Source organism: Mus caroli, unplaced genomic scaffold (genome assembly GCF_978045245.1).
Source record: "Mus caroli unplaced genomic scaffold, Mus_caroli_1 scaffold_1, whole genome shotgun sequence".
Taxonomy (NCBI): domain Eukaryota; kingdom Metazoa; phylum Chordata; class Mammalia; order Rodentia; family Muridae; genus Mus; species Mus caroli.
This window is the reverse complement of record NW_028227256.1, coordinates 144,124,454-144,145,887: the sequence shown is the minus strand read 5'-3', so window position 1 is coordinate 144,145,887 and position 21,434 is coordinate 144,124,454. Positions and strand designations below refer to the sequence as shown.

The 21,434-nt window shown below is 35.3% G+C and overlaps 1 protein-coding gene across 3 annotated transcripts in view; it reads right to left on the bottom strand.

The window, feature by feature from the left end:
• Positions 1-410: 410 nt before the first annotated feature.
• Positions 411-21,434, bottom strand: part of Brinp3 (BMP/retinoic acid inducible neural specific 3) — a 372,378-nt gene continuing 351,354 nt past the window's right edge. For all 3 annotated transcript variants that reach the window (XM_021165977.3, XM_021165986.3, XM_029483285.2), the window contains exon 8: positions 411-1,955. In XM_021165977.3, the coding sequence (XP_021021636.1) occupies positions 839-1,955 (1,117 nt within the window). In that variant the 3' untranslated portion in view covers positions 411-838. The remainder of the gene's footprint in view (positions 1,956-21,434) is intronic.

The window sequence follows — 21,434 nt, the reverse complement described above, 5'->3', positions numbered from 1 at the left end:
CTAGAAGTGTTATTTATGGACATTTGTAAGATGTTGCAATTACCAGTTTTTCCATATTCAGAGTTATTATGTGGAATATCAATTACTGATTATTAGAATTGGAATTAGTGAAAAATAGGGTTATAAAGAATGTTATTGGGTTATGCTCTTTGTACTTAGGCGTGTAATCATTTCATTTTGTTGCATGTTTGTTCAAATGCATTGATATATATTTAAGAATTAATTCATATGACAATCCTAGTGATGACAGGTTTTAGCTTTAGTTTCCAAATGAAGCAGATAAATATCCTTCAGATATTTTGCTCTTCAGCAAAAGAAGGGAGCTGCATACAAGCAGTTCACCTATTTGGGGTTTTCAGAAAAGATAATCAAAAGGAACCCTTAACTGTTTCCATTAAAAAGGCCTTGTGAGTTTTCCCCAGGTTCCTACAAACTATATCAAATAGAACTCATTTCATGGAAAAAATGAATCCCACAGCACTTCTTGTTAATAACTGTTCAGCTACAAAATTTTATTGGTATCTTTTTATGTTCCCTCTAGAGGATGTAATGCACAAAAGCATTGCCACGGAACATAGAAAATTACAAATGAAATTTATTGTAAAAAGTAGAATGTCTTCTAGACTGGTGTCAGTATTTATTTCATTCATAAACCAAAACTGTAGTATAATATATTCATTGTCAGCAAGTTCATGTGTGTAAATTGCCATCCAACGTTATTGACTGATATAAGACAGATATTGAAAAGACAATTTAAATTTACTTTTCCAAACATAAACTTCCACAAAAGCACTGTAAAAACTCCTTCAAGATTTTGGGTTGTGCTTGACATTTATGGTTAACTACATAATTTGGTTGTGTCATAATCCACTGTGTTTGGCAACTTGGCATTAAATGCCTGAAGAGCAGACTGAATTCTCACCACCTCACTAGTAGACAGCTTGAGTCTATGACGAAGCAAGCAAGAAAACAGATCCAGGCGGCGCTGACCGGGTGGGGAGAGTTTATTTACACGGTCTCTTATCTCTAGTAGCTGCAAAAGTGCCGAGTCCTGGGATCCCTGAGTATAAGGGTAGTCCAGCTGCAAAATCAGGTCCCGAATGGCTTCAGGGTCAAAGTGCATGCTGTAGCCAAACACTTGGATGTTGTTGATTTTCATGTAGCCCAGGTTCCGGGATGGGTCAATAAACTCCAAAGGCTCATAATAAATGCTCTCATTACTGTTGGGGCCATTTGCCTTGATGCGACTCCTCAGGTAGATGTGTACTGTCTCAAAAAATGTCTTCCATTTGTTCCCCAGAGTCAGTGTCCAGTTATAGCACTGCAGAGGGAGGTCCAGCTTAGTCCGCTCCCAGTCTGGAAAGCTGCTCTCACTCACAGGCATAAACCAGCTCTCTGAGTGGCTGCCTCCAAAGGGATTGACATAAACAGCCAGCACTGGCTCCAACGTGCTGTTTTTAGTTAAGCAAATCTGTAAAGAGAGACCCAAGATCATGTGGACCAGACTGGACTTGTATTTGTTACTCTTCAAGGTCAGGAGCATCCGCTTTCTCCAGGAAGGATCAAACCAGCTGTTGAGGCGCATGTCATTGCTGATAAAGATGGCATGTACTTCTATTCGTCTGTCTGTTTTCTGCAACAGGTATTTCATCTCTAGGTCTTGTAGGTCGGTCTCAAAGCCAATGTAATGATCGGTTGACTCAGCGACTTCAGGCTTGCAGAGTCCCTGGCTCAGCATGTAGCCTGTGTTGCAGGTGCCACACCGGGTGCGGTTGTCAGGTGCACAGGTAAGGCAGGCAGAGGCATCGCCCACAGTACAGGGCAGAAAGGCTGTGCACACTACCTGGTCATTGGGGCATGTGCAGGAGTGGGTTTCCTCGGAGAAGCTTCCCAGAAGGCCATTCTCATTGCAGTAGAGAAAAGACTGGATGCGAGTGAGCCAGTAGGTTGATGTTCTAGAAATATAAAACAAAACAAATCTATATGAATACTTAGATCCTGTGTGTTTGTGTGTGTGTGTGTGTGTGTGTGTTGTGTGTGTGTACATATGTCTACTGACCAAAAGTAAATACCAGCTTACTACTCCCTGAATGTATTGCCAGATCTACATAAAGCAATAATATAAAGATCAATTATACATGCACACTCATACACACACACACACACAGAGAGAGAGAGAGAGAGAGAGAGAGAGAGAGAGAGAGAGAGAGAAAACCAAACAATTTTCTTTTGAATATTACTCACACCAAAAACCACTAACCAAAATCCAAAAACTATTCTATTGTTCCAACCTGTTTCAAAGTATTGATGTTGTGAGAAACCATTTGGTCCTGGGAGTTAACATGCTCATTAATGAGTTTATTACGTTATCACTGAGAATAAATTCCTGCAACCTCATAGGAAGAAAATCAACCAGTCATACCCTCCAAAGATCCCAGGAACAAAACCTCCCACCAAAGAATACTCATGGCGGGGGGGTTAGGGTGGGAGACACGTGGCTCCAGCTGGAGATGTAGCAGAAGATTGCCTTATCAGGCATCACTATGAGGGAGCATCATGGTCCTGTGGAAATTCCAAGGGTAGGGGAATGCTAGGATGCTGAGGCAGGAGTGAGTGTGCAGGTTGGGGAGCACCCTCATAGAGGCAGGGGAAGGGGATATGAGGTTTGTGGAGGGGAAACTGGGATGGGAATAACATTTGAAATGAAAATAAATAAAATAACCAATAAAAATGAAAACAAACAAACAAACAAACAAAAAACAAGTGAAAACTCTAGGATACACAGCAACAGTACCACCACCAATAACAAGAAGGGCAATAACAACAACAGAAATATACTTTAGCCTGCTCACCCATGGGGTTTGAATATCATGCTATAGAACTATGAGACAACAACTACTACTATTATTATTCATTATTTACTTGCCAGTCTGCAGCATTCTGTTTTAGTAGTCACAAATGAACTACAACATTTTATTTCGGAGATTTTCTAAACACTTTTATGGTAAACTCCATGAAAAAACAACCAACCAACAAACAAAACAACTCTTCTACAAGTGTGCCCAAATGTTACAAATTAAAGTTATAAGCTTCTGTGTAATAGGCTGGAGGTGTAGACAGTAATTGCTATGTTTATTCTATTGTGTTTCTTTCCCTCCATTCTTCACCTTCTATCTTTACCTTCTTTCTCTTTCCTTTAAGCTTTCTTTTCTTTCTTCCGTTCCTTCCTCTCTCTACCTCCCTCCCTCCACATTTACTTCCCTCCTTCCTTCCTCCTCTTCCTTTCCTCTATTTTCTACTGGGTTATTTAGTTCTGGACACATCTCTCTAATACAAAGTATATAAAATGTAAAATCCCTCCTGAATTGGAGATTTTATTTGCTTCCCTGAAATCAAAGCATAGATTCCTAGAGCAGACTCATCTCTCACTTTAAACTCTAATCATGTGTGAGATCATAAGAACAAATAAATCAGCCTAAGGCTAAAAACTGAGACCATAATAGTAGTGTACTGCAGAAAGAAATGTAGGGATACTGAGAGAGAACAATTACTTTCTCAGCTTTTAGACTTTTTCTACCTACTATTTATACTGTTTGCGTTTCCGCAGACATGCTGATGAAAGTATATGTTCATTTTCTTGCTTTTTAGCATGTCATCTGTAAATACAGAAAGTTTGGCATTGAGTTAAACCCTGCACATGCTGCAGAGAGGGAACAAGGAGAGCTTTGCCTCATAGCCTCTTATCCTTTCTTCTTACAAACTACCCTTTGGCTATTCAGCTATATGATACTAGGTAAGAGGTACTTTTCAAAGAAAAAATAAATCCAATAATCTTTCTTTTTCTTTTACTCTCAGTGGAATCTTGGTGTAAGTAGGTGTCAAAAGTGGATATTCAGCAAGGTTCAACATTGCCCAGTAGATGTTTCAAATGTACTCAAAAGTTCACATAGTTTTGCTTAAACAGAGTAAAATTTAGTTTTGTTATATAATTTTATAACTTTCAAAAGTTTTCAAATAAGTATCTTCAAAATTCCAGTATAGGTTATATTTATTACATTTCCTTTTTTTCTAAAGCATAAAGCAAATAAATAACTGTCTTTTTGTTGAGGTATATTTACAACTAGATTCACACACACAGATCCCTGGATCTGTTAAACTAAGATTTACTAGAGTGATTACTAAGAATTAAACCCTATAGATTTTCTACCATATTGATGGGAATCAGGTAGGTCTTTGCAGCTTTTTAACAAGTGTATTTCATTGGTCTTGAGATTCACTTAAAAGCAGTTCATAGTGACTGAATCCCTAGATTTAGTTCCTAAACACTCATTCCACAATTCCCAGTCACATCCCACCACTGTCCATCCCCTTCTGCTGCTGTGCCTTAGACCCCAGTGAAGAAACACTTCTGCTTCCCAGGAGCAGGCCACACCAGTGAAAAGAACAGGTCCAGGGCAAGGCAGTTTGAAGAGGAGGTGCATGACAAGAGAGTCAGAAAGTACAAATAAGTAAATTCAGGCATAGACTCCCTCTGGACAGGACACCAGACCTGAGTCCAGAGCCACAGACAGGTAGTCCACCATTGGCCCTCCTCTACTCAGTCATGTCCACAAATTCCACTCCCTTCCTTATCTCAGTATCCCAATCACTGGCTTAAATTCCAGTGTAAGTGCACAGTCAACAATACTCAGGGCAATATGTCACCACCAGAACCCTGCTACCCTAGGACACCAAGACATGGAAATATGAACAAAACTTAAGTACAAGGCTTAAATCTATATTTATGCAGATGAAAGATGTACTCAAAGAGAAGAGGAAAAAAGTCTCTAAAGGAATTTAAGAAAACACAAGTAAAATTTTGGAGGAAATCAATGAATCCATAAAAAATGCAAAGAAAGCAAGAAAAAAAAAAACCAAACAGGTGAAGTAGATTGTTCAATGTGAAAATAAACATAAAATTAAAGGAAACACAAATTGGGAGAATTCTCATAATTGAAAATCTAGGTAAGCAAACAGGAACTACAGCCACATGCATCACCACCAGACGACAAGAAATGAAAGAGGGAGTCTCAGGCATTGGAGATACAACAGAAGAAATAACTTCATTGATCAAAAAAAAAAAAGTTATACCTAAAAGATTGCCAACACAAAACATCCAGGAAATGTGACACACTATGAAAAGACCAAAACTAAAAACAATAGGAGTAGAAGAAAAGAACCCCAGCTGAAAAATCCAGACAATATATTTTACAAAATCACAGGAAAAAGTTTCCCTAACATAAAGAAGGACATGTCTGTAAATGTAATCTTACATATTGGGCCTGTAAAGGATGTTTCCTCACAACAGAATAATCATAGAAAAAAGAACTTTTAAAAGCTGTGAGGGTAAAGGCCACAAAGACATATAAAGGCAAATTTCTTAGAATTTCACCCAATTTCTCAATGAAGATTGTAAAAGCTTAATGCCTTAGACAGATATCTTGCAGCCACTAAGAAACCACAGATGCCAGCACAGACTACTATACTCAGAAAAACTTTTAATCACTATAGATGGAGAAAAGAAGGCATTTGATAACAAAACCAAATTTAAACAGTATATGTCCACAAATCCTACCTTACAGAAGCTACTACAAGGAAAACTCTAATCAAGGGAGGTTAACTACACCTACAACAACATATGCAATAAATCTCACACTACCAACACACAAAAAAGGGAAACACACATGCAACAATATACCAACACACCAACCCACCAACCCACAGACACAAACACACACACAAACACACACACAAACATATGGAATACCACTACCACCATCACCACTGCCATGACAACTACCATCACCACCACCACTAACAGGAGTTAACAGCCATTGGCCAATAACATCTCTCAATATCAATAGAATCAATTCCCCAGTAAAAAGACATAGGCTAATAGACTGCAATAAAGAAACAGAATCCTTAACTCTGCTGCACACAAGAAACACACCTCAATATCAAAAATAGACATTACTTCAGAATAAAGTGATGAAAAAAGATTTTCCAAGTTAATTCTCCAGGAAATAAGCTGGCTTAGATATTACTCTAATATTTAACAAAATAGACTTCAAACCAAAATTAATCAAAAGAAATGTAAAAGGACACTTTATACACATCAAAGGAAAAATCCACCAGGATGTTTTTTTAATTCTTAACATTTATGCCCCAAATACAAGGGCACACACATTTATGAAAGAAACATTGCTAAATTTAAATCATATATTGTACCTCTGACTTTAATAGTGGGAGACTTCAGCACCCAACTTTCATTAATGAAGAGATTATCCAAACAAAAACTTACCTGAGGGGGAATAATCTATTAAGTGAACCTAACAGATATCTATACAGTGTATCACCAAATCAAATGAGAATATACCTTCTTCTCAGCATCCATGGAACCTTCACCAAAATTGTAATAACTCAGTCACAAGTGAGTCTCAAGACACAAAAGGAAATTGAAATACCGCACTGTATTCTAATCATTCAACATGGATTAATGCTGGATCTCAACAACAAAAACAGCCGAAAAGCTACAAACTCATTGAAGCTGAACATTTTCCTATTGAGCAACTACTGTGTCAAGTCAGAAATTTAAAAATGAAAGGAATTAAATACTTCTGAGAATTTAATGAAAATGAATGTACTGTACCAAACTTATGGTATAGTATAGAACCAGTGCTAAGAGGAAAGTTCATAGCACCAAGTGCATTCACAAAGAAACTGGAGAGTCTCATATCAGCAAGTTAACACATGTGAAAACCCAAGAAGAAGAAGAAGAAGAAGAAGAAGAAGAAGAAGAAGAAGAAGAAGGAGGAGGAGGAGGAGGAGGAGGAGGAGGAGGAGGAGGAGGAGGAGGAGGAGGAGGAGGAGGAGGAGGAGGAAGAGGAGGAAGAGGAGGAGGAGGAGGAGGAAGAGGAGGAGGAGGAGGAGGAAGAGGAGGAAGAGGAGGAAGAGGAGGAGGAAGAAAAGGAAAAGGAAAGGGAGAACAAGAAACATACCCAACAGAGCAGACAGCAGAAAATAATCAAATCGAGGGCTGAGAACAATGAAATAGAAACAAAGGGAACAACACACATAATCAATGAAACAAATTGGTGATTCTTTGAGAAAATCAGTAAAATAGACAAACTCTCATCCCAACTAACTAAAAGATAGAAAGAGAACATCCATATAAACAAAGGGGGACATAGCACCAGACACTGCAGACATTCAAAGACTCATTAGGGTATATTTCAAAAAACATTTGTACTCCACAAAATTGGAAAATGTAAAAGAAATAGACAATTTTCTTGATAGATACCACTTACCAAACTCAAATCAAGATTAAACCATATTGTTCATCATTTAATATAATTATTAAATTATATATCTTTCTATATACTTAAGGGTATAGAAGCAGTTATTAAAAGACTCCCAACAAGAACAACAACAACAACAACAACAAAAGAAAGCCCAGAGCCAGAGGGTTTAAGCACAAATCCTACCAGATGTTCAAAGAAGAGCTAATACTAATGCTCCCCAATTATTCCACAAAATCAGATAGAAAGAATATTGCCAGATTCATTTCACGAGGCCCTAGTCAGCTAATAATCAGACCATACAAATATTCAACAAAGAAAGAGAATTTCAGACCAACTTCTCTCATGAATATTGATGAAAAAAAATACTAAATAAAATACTTGCAAAATGATTCCAAGGACACATTAAAAAGCACATGCACTGTGATCAAGTAAACTCTATCCCAGTGTTTGGAGGCTGATTCAATGTATGAAAATCAACGTATTTCACAATTTAACCAAACAGAAAAAAAAAAACACACACACAATTATTTTTACTCAATAATATAAAAGCCTTTGACAATATTCCTTACCCCTTCATGATAAAAGTCTTTGAGAGTTAAGGGATACAAGAGATATACATAAATATATTAAAGAAAATGTACAGCCAGTGATAGCCAATAACAAATTAATTGGAGAGAAACTCAAAGAAATTCCACTAAAACTAGGAGCAAGGAAAGGCTGACCATTCTCTCCATATTTATTCAATATAGTACTTGAAGTTCTAGCTAGAACAATAATACAACTAAAGGACATAATGGGGTTACAAATCAGAAAGAAAAAAGTCAAAGTATCTCTATTTACAAATGATAAGAGAGTATACATAAGTGACTGCTAATATTCTATGAGGAAACTCTTATAGCTCATAAACATCTTCAGTAAAGTACCTGGACACAAATTTACTTACAATTAAAAACTCATTATCTCTTCCTTATATAAATGACAAAGCAGTAAGAGACAAATCAAGGAAACCTCACTTTTCAAAAGTAATAAAAAATATCTTGGTGTAACTCAAATCAAGAGAGTGAAAGACTGGTATGATATAAACTTCAATTCTTTTATGAAGGAAATTGAAGAATATATCAGAAAATGGAGAGATCTTCCATAACCACAGATAACTAGGATTAACATGTGATTAATGGCAATCCTATCAAACGTAATGTACAGATTTAACACAATCCACATCAAAATTAGAACACAGTTCTTCACAGATCTTGAAAGAATAATACTCAATTTCATCTTTGAAAACAAAATACCAGGATTGCTAAAAGAATCCTATATCATAAAAATTCTTCTGGAGGTATTCCATCCCTGCTTTCAAGCTGTACCACAGATATAGTAATAAAACCGGCAAAATATTGGCACGAACACTAACATATTCATCAATGGAATCAAAGCAAAGACTCAGACATAAATCCCCACATCTATGGACAACTGGCCTTTGATTTAAATATGCAGAAGCACACAATGGAAAAAGAAAACATCCTCAACAGGTGGTGCTGGTCTCACTGGTTGTAGGTATGTAGAAGAATGCAAAGGTATTAATATCTATCAACCTACACAAAATGTAAATACAATTAGGCCAAAGATGGCATAAAACCAGATACACTGAACCTGATGAAAGTTAAGTGGCAATAGCTTTGACTGCATTGGCACAGTAGACAACATTCTGAACTGAATACCAACAGCAGAGACACTAAGATCAACAGTTAATAAATGGGATATCCTGAATCTGAAAAACTTCTGTATGACCAAGAACACAATGCAGAGAACAAAATGGCAGCCTACAGAATGGAAAAAGATTTTCACCAGCTTTGCATTTGATAGAAGGCTTATATCTAACATATGTAAAGAACTCAAGAAACTATACATCGACAAACCAAGTAATCCAATTAGAAAAAGGATGAACATATTTAAACAGAAAATTCTCAACAGAAAAATCTCAAATTGCTGAGAAACACTTAAAGGAATGTTTAACATCTTCAGCCACTAGGGAAATCTAAATCAAAATGACTTTGAAATTCCCACATATAACCTGCCAGAGTGGCTTAGATCAAAACCACACACAACAGCTCATGCTGGCAAGGATGTGAATCAAGGGGAACATGTGTCGACTGCTATTGGGAAACTTGTATAGTCATGTTAGAAATTAGTATGAAGGGTTGATCAGAATATTGGCAATTGTTCTACCTCGAGATCCAGCTATACCACTCCAGAGTATTTACCCAAAGGATGCTCCATCCTATTATATGAACACTAGCTAAACCATGCTTATAGCAGCTTTAGTCATAATACCCAGACACTGAAAACCACCTAGATGTCCTTCAACTGATGAATGGATTAAAAATAAAGTTACCTTTACACAATATTACTAACTTGTTTTTTGTAAAGTATCATTTTAAATTTTGCAGCCTAACAGATGCAACTAGAAAAAAAAAAATCATGCTCAGTAAGGAAATGGAGACCATGAAAGACGATCATGTTATGTACTCACATATAAGTGGACATTAACAGACACAGAGAGGTTAAGTAACAAGGAAAGCCTAAGGGGGGCACAAGGATATACCTGGATAGGGGAAATAGAAAGGATTTTGTGGGTGGACTGTGGGTGGGTGGGGTTAGGAGCAAGGAGGGATCAGGTGAGTGGGATGGGGTTACAAACTTCTGGGAAAGGTCATTGAAATTGGGACCTATTTCAGTCAGGAAATGGAGACCTGCTACAATGCAAAAAACCACATAGTGACCATAATAGGGATTTCTGGTAATGGGGGACATGGAGCCTTACTGGCCATCTTCTGTTTGTTGCCATGCAAACCTCAGGTGTAGGGGTCAGAACACCAGCCCTGTCAGAGAACCTTTGAACTACGGTGTTATGGGACCAGAGCCTAGCAGAACTGCCTTTGAAAAGATCAGAGAGATTTAATCCAGCACATAATGGGAGCAGTTGCCAAGTCTCATATCCAGACAATTTGTGGATATCAGGCAGTTTTGCAGAGGAGAGAAGGGATTGTTGTAGCAGGACAGATATGGGACAGGAGACCATGGCTCACAGTATCAATTAACTGATGGGAACTCATGTGGACTTGCAGGAATCAGGAAACCCGGGACCTCTGCATGTATTTGATGACTGCGTGGCTTGGTGCTCTTAAAGGACCTCAATAGTGTGAACATGGGGTTGTCTCTGACTCTGTTACAGGCTTCTGTGATCCTTGTCCTTCTACTGGGTTGCTTTGTCTAGTCTTGATGTGAGAGAATCTGCATGGTCTTGTAGCTTGTTATGCCAGATTGGGTTGCCATCCCTGAGAGGCCTGCTCTTTTCTGAGAGGAGGACAGGAGGAGAGGAAGAGGAAGGAGAGGAAAAATTTTGTCGAAATATAATATCTGAAAGAAGAATAAAAGTAAAATCATGAAGAAAGTAGTTCATAGAATAAAGGGAGAATGAAATGGTTGGGGAAAAGATTGGGAGGAAGGGAAGATTAAAAAGAAAAAAATTGTAGAAAATTATGGATTGTGGAAAAGCATAGTAAAGAGGCTTGGAGACTAACTCAGGAAAAGAACAATATTAAGTATGCAGACATTATAAAAGGAGAAAAATCTGCGGTCCATCAGGAAAAGTTTGCTCTGTAACGAAGTTTTCACAAAGTTTATAGAGAAAAGCATTACAAAGAGAAAAACTACTTATTAAGTAAATTCAAATCTATTTAGGCATAAATATTATTATTTAACAACCAAGGATAAGTTAAATGATTTACAAATTATCTTTTACACTAACTTGGAAAGATAAATCTTTTGAGTGTACTGTTTTCATGAAAGCCTCACACAAAAGCCAGTCACTGGTTTTTGCAACCACTAAAATACAATGCTAAATATATTCTTCATGGTTATTAGTAATGTTTTAGTATAATATAAAAATTGGAATTCTGAAGACAACATCAACGATACAGAAAATACTTATTTCATTTGTGATGTAATGGACAAAATGCAGGAAGTTTATTTAAAAGCATTTTTAAGGGTCAACTACCAACTTTGAAACCTATTTTATTTACCATGTATAAAAAAATAAGAACAAAATAAGACAGAGAGATGTTTTAAGAATCAAAGTACAATGATAGTGGAGTAGATAGAGTACATGCTCACAGAATTAACAGGAAAGAAATGTAAAATCTTATTTCTGTGATAAGCACTGCTGTTACTCCCTCAGCATTAAGGAAATACCATTGTAGGCAGTTTCTTTATTATATCTGCATTTTCCTCAGAAAAAGCGAGCACTTTCATTTCTCTTTAACAATTCATGTCTTCATGATTAATTTTACACCCCATCCCTACATTTCAATTTTACAATAGGTAGCCTTTCATTAACTGAACTGAACTCCAAGGTACATGATGTCATCTTGTGATGATTCCAAGGCCCTCAAAAGTTTGTGCAAACAGCAAAGCTCAATTCCTGAGCATATATTGTAGATGCTAATAGTTTTCTATGAGGTATTAGAACATAGATTGATATAAAAACAATTACCTCTTCTCAGGGTTAAATCCTCTCTGAGCACTAATAATCTTATTTCCAAGGTCTTTTATTCCACCATTCTAATCCTTTATTGCTTTTCAAATCTGTGCAACATGTATCCGAAAATTTAAACCTAAATAATATAATTTCCATATCTCTTTGAAATTAAGGATTACTCTTTTCAGAAGGCCATTTCACTTTAGCTTTCATAGATTTGTCCTTCTTAGGCCTTAATACCTTAAACTAAATATAAATTCTGGGGATTAAACACCCACAGCCGTTTAAACAATCATAAGCTGATTGTTAGCTCAGTCACACAGTGATCAGGTTGTGTAATGTGCTGTCACACTCCGTCCTCACTCCACTGCGCAGCCTTGGACATCTCAGCTTTGGCAGTGATGCCCAGGCCTCAAGCTGATACAATTGACACAGGACAATTTTGTTCTTGGACATAGTTTTACACTCAGAGAATAGCAAATTTCACTTTCAAACTATCTTTTTCACAGTGACTTTTACACAAACACACACACACAGAGACACACACAGACACCCCACATACACACACACAGAGAAAGAGATACATACATACATACATACATACATACATACATACATACATACACAGAGAGTCAAAGAGAAAGAGAGACAGAGACAGGGAGGGAAGGAAGGATAGAGGGAGAGATGGAGAGGAGAGATGGAAAGTGGAAAGCCAAAGGAGGGAGGGAGGGAGGGAGGGAGGGAGGGAGGGAGGGAGGGAGGGAGGGAGGGAGGAAGGGAGGGAGGGAGGGAGGGAGGGAGAGACAGAGACTGGGATTGAGACAGAGTTGAAGACATTGTTTCTCTTTCAGACATAGCATGAACTGAGAATGGAACTTTTCTCATATTTTATCTAATCTGTGTTTTGAACCTAAATTTGAAAACATCATAAATAAAAAAGGTTTTAGTATAAAGTACAGCTATAAATGTATTTAATATTTCACATGTATGTTTATAAGTTATAAAAAGAAGTTACTGATTAAAGCTTCAATATAAAAAAATAAGCTATATGAAAAAAATCATGATTTATGACACTATATTGAATATAATACCATCTAATCAAAGTTCAAGAGACAATGCATATTATTGTGTAAGCGATCATGAGAGAATTCCTGGAACAATAATAATCATGTATAACTGGATTTTTTTTTATAAAATATAAAATTTGTATATAATTGGCCTACGTATATGGGTAAATCAATCTGTCTCTAATAAGACCTTTTTTATCACTATTAATATTTTTGTAGTCTAAACAAACCTCTTAATGGATGAACCTAATATTCTGCACTGAATGAGGGTGTAGATCCATAGTAGAACACTTTGCTTATCATGTGGTATTGACTGCATTAGAGCTAGAACACTTTAAAAATAGTCTATAAAATGTAAATTATAAATGCAACTTCAAATAAAACTATAATAATTATAATCACAATCAAAAATATAATGTAAGGAAACATCTTACTAGAAATATAGGATTAATATGACATTTTACCAACAAGAAAATTATATTGATATATAGACAAAGTCCAAATATAATTTAAAATAACAAACACAATGAAATTGAATGGGAACCAGAAACAGAACCTACAATGTATTGTTTGATAAATAATCACATATATATATATCATATATATACTAATCACATATATAATATAATCACAGCTACCCATAGGTTGATGATGGAGTACTGAAGTTGTGTGAGTTCAAGTCCACTTTAGGCACTTATGTAAAAAAGTTAGCTGAGCATGAGCCAGGCTCATGGTTTCTACTTCAGTTTCTGCCCTGATTTCCTTCTTCTACATACTGTGACCTAGAAAAACTGTAAATCAAACAAATATATCCCCTTCTACCTTGCTCTTATGCTCAGAATATTTATCACAGAAACATAAAGTAAATTAAAATAGCTCACTTAACAGTTAATTTTGAATTATATAGACAAATATTTATGAACATGTACAAAAAACTCCCACAAAGTTTCAATTTTCCTCATAAACATCACGTTGCCATCCAGACAGTTTTATTAGGGACTCTTAAGAGAAAACAGTTCTCTAGCCAAATTACATATCTAATTTTTTCCTCCCTGTTGCCAAATTTAAAGACGAATCATATTGATTCTTATGTTTTTAATGTTACTATCTCTGGTCATGACTCCTCAAATAGGCTTAGGCTAATCTCTAAAAAAAAAAAAAAAAAGCAACCCATATGCAAAATGACCCTTGTAGGCATTTTCTTCAGATGAAGGCCACATAAACACTATTAAATACAAGGAAAAATAAATGCATGGGAACCCATAAAATTGTTTTCTCATCCCTACAAGCTATAATTAGTTCTAAAACATTAGTCATGTCAAATCTCTTAACACTAAGAGTTTTCTTATTAACACATACAAATACAAACATGCATATATATATATATATGCATAACACACACATATATTATATATATATATCATCTATATCCATAATCTTACTATATCCATCAAAATATACAGCTCCATATCTATTACCATATTCATACCCATACCAATACTCATATCCTACATTGAATCATATATGTCTATATCCATATCTGTATCTAATCAATATCTGATCTCTATCTCTATCATATATCTATCTATACATTCTTCTGTAGGTAGTGTTTCTGATGCGTTGATCAGGAATCTGCATGTGAACACTGAAGGTCCTGTTCCACAATTTGTTCTTAATCAATAAAGATGCTAATGGCTAATAGCTGGACAGAAGAGGTGGTACTTCCAGGTTCCTGTAGGCAGGCTAGGAGACACAGGAGGAGGAAAGGGTATGCACTATGCTTCAGATAGACAAAGAGTCACCTGGCATGTAGAGTATTGAGCAAGGAGGAAGTAACCAGGCAAATAAGCTAAAGGCAGATTTAGAGTGTTGAGCTAGGAGTAAAGGGAAAGGCACACCAGCCATGGAAGACTTAGAAGAAGCCAGCTGCTGAGCCATGGGGCAGGTTAAAAATGAGGTGTGTGTGTGTGTGTGTGTGTGTGTGTGTGTGTGTGTGTGTGTGTGCATGTGTGTGCATGTGTGTGTGTTTGTGTGTGTGTTTCATCCTCAGATTCAAGGGAATCTGGGCAGTGGCTGGTATCATGGTCTGCCTTAAGGTTGAAGAGGGGTAATGGAAACTAAAAAGTACATGTGTCTGTATAACATAAGATCTTTTTAATTAAGCAATGGGGAATAAATAGATATGTTCTGGTGATATTTTCTAAAATTTTATTATTATCTTACATTTGAAAAATAGAATCATTATGTATAAAATGACTGGTTATAAGACAATAGAAATGTGGTATGTATACTAATTTTTTACCTCATTTCTTAATTGTGATAAGAAAATGATGAATTATTTTAAATGATTCTCTTATTTATAACGATTCATCACAAAGAAAACCACAAATGCAAGAGACAATACTTTAATCTTTTGCTCTCATGCTGACTTATACAACATGGAACATCTCTCTCACTGAAACGATAAGACTTTCCATTAACAAAATATCATCTGGTTGGTAAAAAGAATGAGTCTTTCTGGATCTTATCAGCAGTGACACAAATCAAACAGGAATTCAGAATTACTCTTCTCTCTTACTTGTAGGGTAAACCATGAAATTATAGATGGGAGCCTGTTATCAACTGTCAGAAAGATAGACAGAAGTTTCTGTCACTTCAAAAGCTTAATCTTTTCTGCTGCCAGGATGAAAATTCATGTGCATACTTACCCCATCTATTCTTTCCTCATTTCACTTTTTCACAGTAAATATACTTGTAAATTATATAAAAATAAAACATTTACTGTTTTAAAAGTTATTTTATATCCATTTTTGTTAATTTATTGGCTTTGTTTATATATCTTTTGATAATAAGTTTCTTTTGAGAATGAAAGAGAGGGTATATGTAGATCATTCCTAAGACTGTTTTGAAAGATTATAAAATAACATAAAAATAAACAAACATCAGTATTTATTTTAATTTGTAATCTTTGGGCTATCTGGGTCATTTTTATATAAAATATAGTATTTAAACAGGTCTGAAGCACATTATCCAGTTTCCAGAGCCATGAAAGCCATCCTTTAAGGCTCCTGTACATCATATGTAACAATATGGACTTCAATTTTAAATATGAACCTTACCCAAAGCTATGACAAAGCATTTGTCTGTATGTTTGTGCAGGTATTGCACCATACAGTGCTCAACCCTAGAAAAGAGTCTTGATTGATTTCTTTTCTTCTGATATAAAGATGGTCAGAGAATGCTGAAGCTAGGCACAGGAAAGACTATTGCTGAGGCTTTCTAGTGGTAGCTTGGCTGTAAGTTCATTTAGAAGCTGTGTTGTGAAGGAATGAGGGGGAGCATAATAGAGCCTGGTCATCCAATATCTTCTCCCAGCCTCCATATGTTCAGAATCACTTCTATTTGCACACAAACATGTGCATTTATAGCAAACACACACCCTACCAACAAACCCCCTGCCCCTGACAAACACATACATGCATACAGTTTGAGAACAGAGGGAAGTGGTTTGGGCTTTATAACTGCATTTTTACATAGGCGATGTACATTATTCTAACTTTTTATAAGATTCATCATATAAACACATAGACATCATGTATGTGTGTGTGTGAATTTATGTATACTCATATATCAAAGAAATACAGTTGATGTTAGCAAATGTACTACTAAGAAACAAAATAGAACACAGCCACAGAATAATGATTCAAATGTAGGTTTCCTTCCCTATCATTTGACAACACAATAGTGGTAGATTCATTATTAAAGCTAACAAAACCCTAACTTGTTCAGCATAATGTACTAAATGCAAATAAGCTACTTTCCCAGCTTCTAGTCAACTCAGAGGCCCTTATGGGACTCAGTTCAGATCCAATCTAAAACCTAAGAGGGAGAATTTGGCATTGTTCACATTCCTGAAAGACAGCAGCAGCACTGGTCATTTCTCTTGCTGATACTTACTCTGATAATACATATCATGCCTCAGGCATAAGAAAATATTTTGTGAATTCAAGACAGCAAGCTTATCAGGAAGCTAAGGAAGAATAAAAACTAAAATAATATATAATCTCAGAAAGTTATTCCACTTCTCATGGGTGCTGACAGTGCTCCCTATGAGAACATAAAATAACTAATACCCCAAAAGCAGGTATAAGAAATCTGCTTTGGAATGTTGGTCAAGGCAATAAAGGCTATTGATGTATCCCTTGACTGTCTCTCAGGGGTTGAAAGTAAGTACTTATTACTGAATACACCATACACTTAAAGCTTAGGACTTGGGATTATTCCAAGTGGATCTAACTTAAAAGGCAAATCCTGTGCTCTGGCTTCTTCAGTAAGAAAATATAATGCAAGCTGCCAAATGAAGAAAACAATAAATTGGTCATAACAAATGTATACCTATGAACTTTAACAAAGATGAGCATGACAAGATATTCATGTAGGTACAATAAGTGGCACTTACTCATATGTTAGTAACCAATAGCTGTGTAATTGGATTGAAAATTCACTTAAGAAGGAAATAATTCCTGGCAGTAGAAACCTAGCCAAATTTCTAGGGACAATAATGTCATGTCATTTTTGAGAAAGCACAATCCTTAACTGCATTATAAATCTTGTCGTCTTTATACCAACATCTAAGTGTAGCCATGACCCTTCCAAAGAAGCTTCTCTCACAGAAAAACACATCTGAACACGTAACATAGATCAGCAGATCAGGACACAATCCCCAGAGCACATTTACATCACGGCTCTGTATTTATGTCTCAGGGGACACAGCAAAAAAGGTACCAAAAAGATGGTCAAAGCAAGAATACCAGGAAGTTTGCAGTGATATATTTTTCCTAGTTGAATAAATAAGACTAGAACAATGGCAATAAAAAAACATGCTAACATCGAAGGAGAAAAATAAACAGGCTCTAAGACCTAGACAAGAACTACAAGCAACTAAAGACTGATAGGAATGGGAGAATTTCTCAGATGAACTCCTTTGTTGATTAATCAAACCAATCCTAGCTATCATCTTCCTAAACGGAGAAATTTCAGAGAAATCCCATGAAGCTATATGTGCACAAACAATAAAAATGGATTCAGAAACTCATATATATTTGCGTTCATAGAACTTTCTCTCTACATATGTATTGTGTATAAAATAACAATAATAATAATCTAAGAATAGAATAAAAAGGGTTATCAATTTCAGAGGGGCATAGGAGAGTTTGGAGATAGCATTTAAATTCTATGTTAAAGAATGTTAACATATGTTAAATTGTGATTATTTGATGATCAATAACAGATGTTTTCTACGCATGAAGGGATGGATGTATGTTTCAGGAGTGATTTAACTTGAAAAGATTTGTGTTCTAAATATAAAGAAAAATAACAAAACAATAATTTGGAAGAGAAACTTGACTTTGCAACTTTACAATGTAAGACAAGCAGACAAAATTCTTAGAGTTCATGATTAATAAAAGCAGAAAAAATTAAAAGAACATTAGTTAAATTAGCTAAATAGTTATGTGAGTTTATTTTAATGAGAAATGTGAAATACATAGTAAAACTATGTCCCTGAGCTTTGAAAGAGTAGGAAAGGATAAGAAGTTCTCAAATGTTACTGAATGTATCTGAAAAATTATCCATGCTCAGCAGTGCTTAAGTTGAAGCATGAAAGTCTATAAAATGATATCTGTTCTGTTGTCTTCTGTTTGTTTTATATTCAACATGGATTTGAGTTGTGTTTTGTTTATTTCAATTTTTAGCCTTGGCAACATAATGCCATTGTTCTTGACATAGTACCACATTAATGCTTACGATATGAATTTAAATTGATGGGAAGATATTCTAAATAGAGATATAATAACAATAATGTGACTTTGAATAATATGATATAGAAATAATTGACTAGTTGGAATATTAGAAATTTCATATACATTATAAGCAATATTGTATTTTTATTGAAAGCATACAAATCATTATTTGCACTAAAATTTTTATTTTTTAGTTTTTTGTTTTAAGAAAAGAATGACAAAAACCAAGAAGTATGTAGTGAATAATTTTATCTTACTAATATTTTCCCTTATTCTAGGTAATAGAACTCCGTGTATTCTTAACAGTATTTGGATCCTTATAAGAAATGTTTTTCTTATCATTTTAGTTTATCCCAACTCATATCACTTCGGTAAATGATGTGAAGTGCAACTTCTTCCCAGTCCTCTAAATTGAAAGAAACATGCCACCATTCATCAATTTTTTAAGTTGTTTTGGTCAGAATTGTGCTGAGGCATTACATTTCCCAAGAAAGAATCGAGGATTAAATCAAACCCACAACATTCAACTCGGTATTCACAGCACAGCTCTTCATGTCAAAAGAAAATAACACAGTATTTTTTTTTCTTCATAAAAGCATCAAAGAGTGCAGACTTTCTGTTATAAGAAATTCCAATTGAAGAACTCTGTTGTACAGCTTGGAAGGTGACAGCCATGTTAATTTCATTGTGAAAATGGTTTGAGTAACAGCACATTTATCAAAACATCATATTGTTTACCTTCAACATACACACACCCTGCCCATCCAAGATTATAGAGCTTAAACGTTAATAAACACAACTCAGCTGAGTATTTTTACTTTCCATTTCTTACTACACTGTTTTTAAGCACAGCCTTCTGTCAAATTTCTTCATGCATTTCTGTAAAATGCTTTAAATTAATAAATTGAGAGCAAAAAACATGAAGGTGGGGCAAATGGTGTTTTTCAACAAGTTAAAAATCTTTTTGTAATTCTTAGTGTGTAGTAGTCATAGAATGATATTTATAGATAGAAATATCTTGTGATTTACTATGAGTAGTTTTTATGTACCAATTCCATAATAATATGACTGGCTGAAAATGATTTAAAATTAAGGAAAATCATTTTGTCATTTATAAGTGGAGATTAGAAATAAGAATAAGTTTATTAACTCCAGTACAGTTAGTAACAGAATAAAATGAAAGCATACAGTTATACCCTGTGCCAGTGTAATGGCCAAATGGTGAACAGACTTGGGATCTAGAATAGACCCAGGCTGGGTTAGTTTACAGACTTAATAAACATTTAATTTGAGGATATAATATTTATTTCTGTGGAAGTGCTTTTTTATTCTTTTTTATAAAATGAATTTGTCCTTGATTTGTGTTTGTGTACACGAGTGTGTATATCCTCTGATATGTCCACGTGTAAATCAATGTAAAGGAAAGAAGAGGGTATTCAGCTAACCTATATTTGGAGTTATAAGCAAATGTTATCCTACCCAACATGAGTACTGTGAACAGGTCTTTTGTTGACTTTAAGAGCATCAAGTCTCTTAATTGATTAGCTTTTTCTCACACCCCTAATTGTGCCAACTAGGTTTATCCTGCACTATTTTTAAATTACTTCATACCTTGAATCTTTTCAATTCTATAGAAAACTATAAAATTCTGGTTTTCCCTAGACAATAGCTACATAATAGACCTAAAAATATCATACATGTTTGCAAGGTAGGAGACAGGAGCTTTAAACTTCAGTTAATAAAACTTTGTTAATGTTTTGCAAATGAAAGCATACCTAGTCTCCTCTTTTCAAGTATTTCCGAAATAAATTTCCCTGTGAGTACATACATTGAACGTTTCAAGAAACACTGAGGGTTTATTAACACCCAAATGATTTCATGCCACTATTTATATGAACTCCTATGCACCTCTTGTAGACTAAAAATGAGAGACCTTGGAGCAACTTTCAAAGCTCTTTTGTTGTAGCTTCCGGTAGATCTCTCAGCTTGCAAATGAATTTCTTGTCTACTCTGGGTATACTCCATTCTCACTGGCTGACACTCTCTTGATTGGAAGTAAGTTTACTTGTCTCCATATTATTTATTGCTCTCTACTAATGTACTCCCTCTGGCATCTATAAAGCTTCTCCATTCCACCTACGTATTTATAAATTGGCATTTTAATAAAGGATACATTCTCTACAATTCTTTTCCACAACTGATGTTGATACTAACTCTCCTTGCTACCGCCTCAATTTCTTCTTCTTTTTGAGCATTTTTATAAAAGATTTTTAAAGAAATAATTTCACTAAGATGATGGCTCCAATTATTGTGGTACTACATTTAATATTAATTATTCATGGTTGTATTCCTTATAACAATATCTGGTTAATAACGTTCACTCTATAACTTAGACTATGATATGTGAAGTAATTGTGTTAAAATTGTAAACAGTATAATTTATCAATATAAATAATATAATCTATTTGTACTATTTTGTATTTCTGAGTCATTCTTTTAGATATAGTAGAAGCAATTCTCAGCAAATAAATATCTTTGTCATAAAATTATTTACGCTCTTCCGGCCGGACCAGCACCAGGGTAGCTAGAGCACAGGGTCGGCTGACACTGCCAGCTACCCACAACACCCTCCACAGGATCTTAAGACTTCTGGTGAGTGGAACACAGCTTCTGCTCCAATCCAATTGCG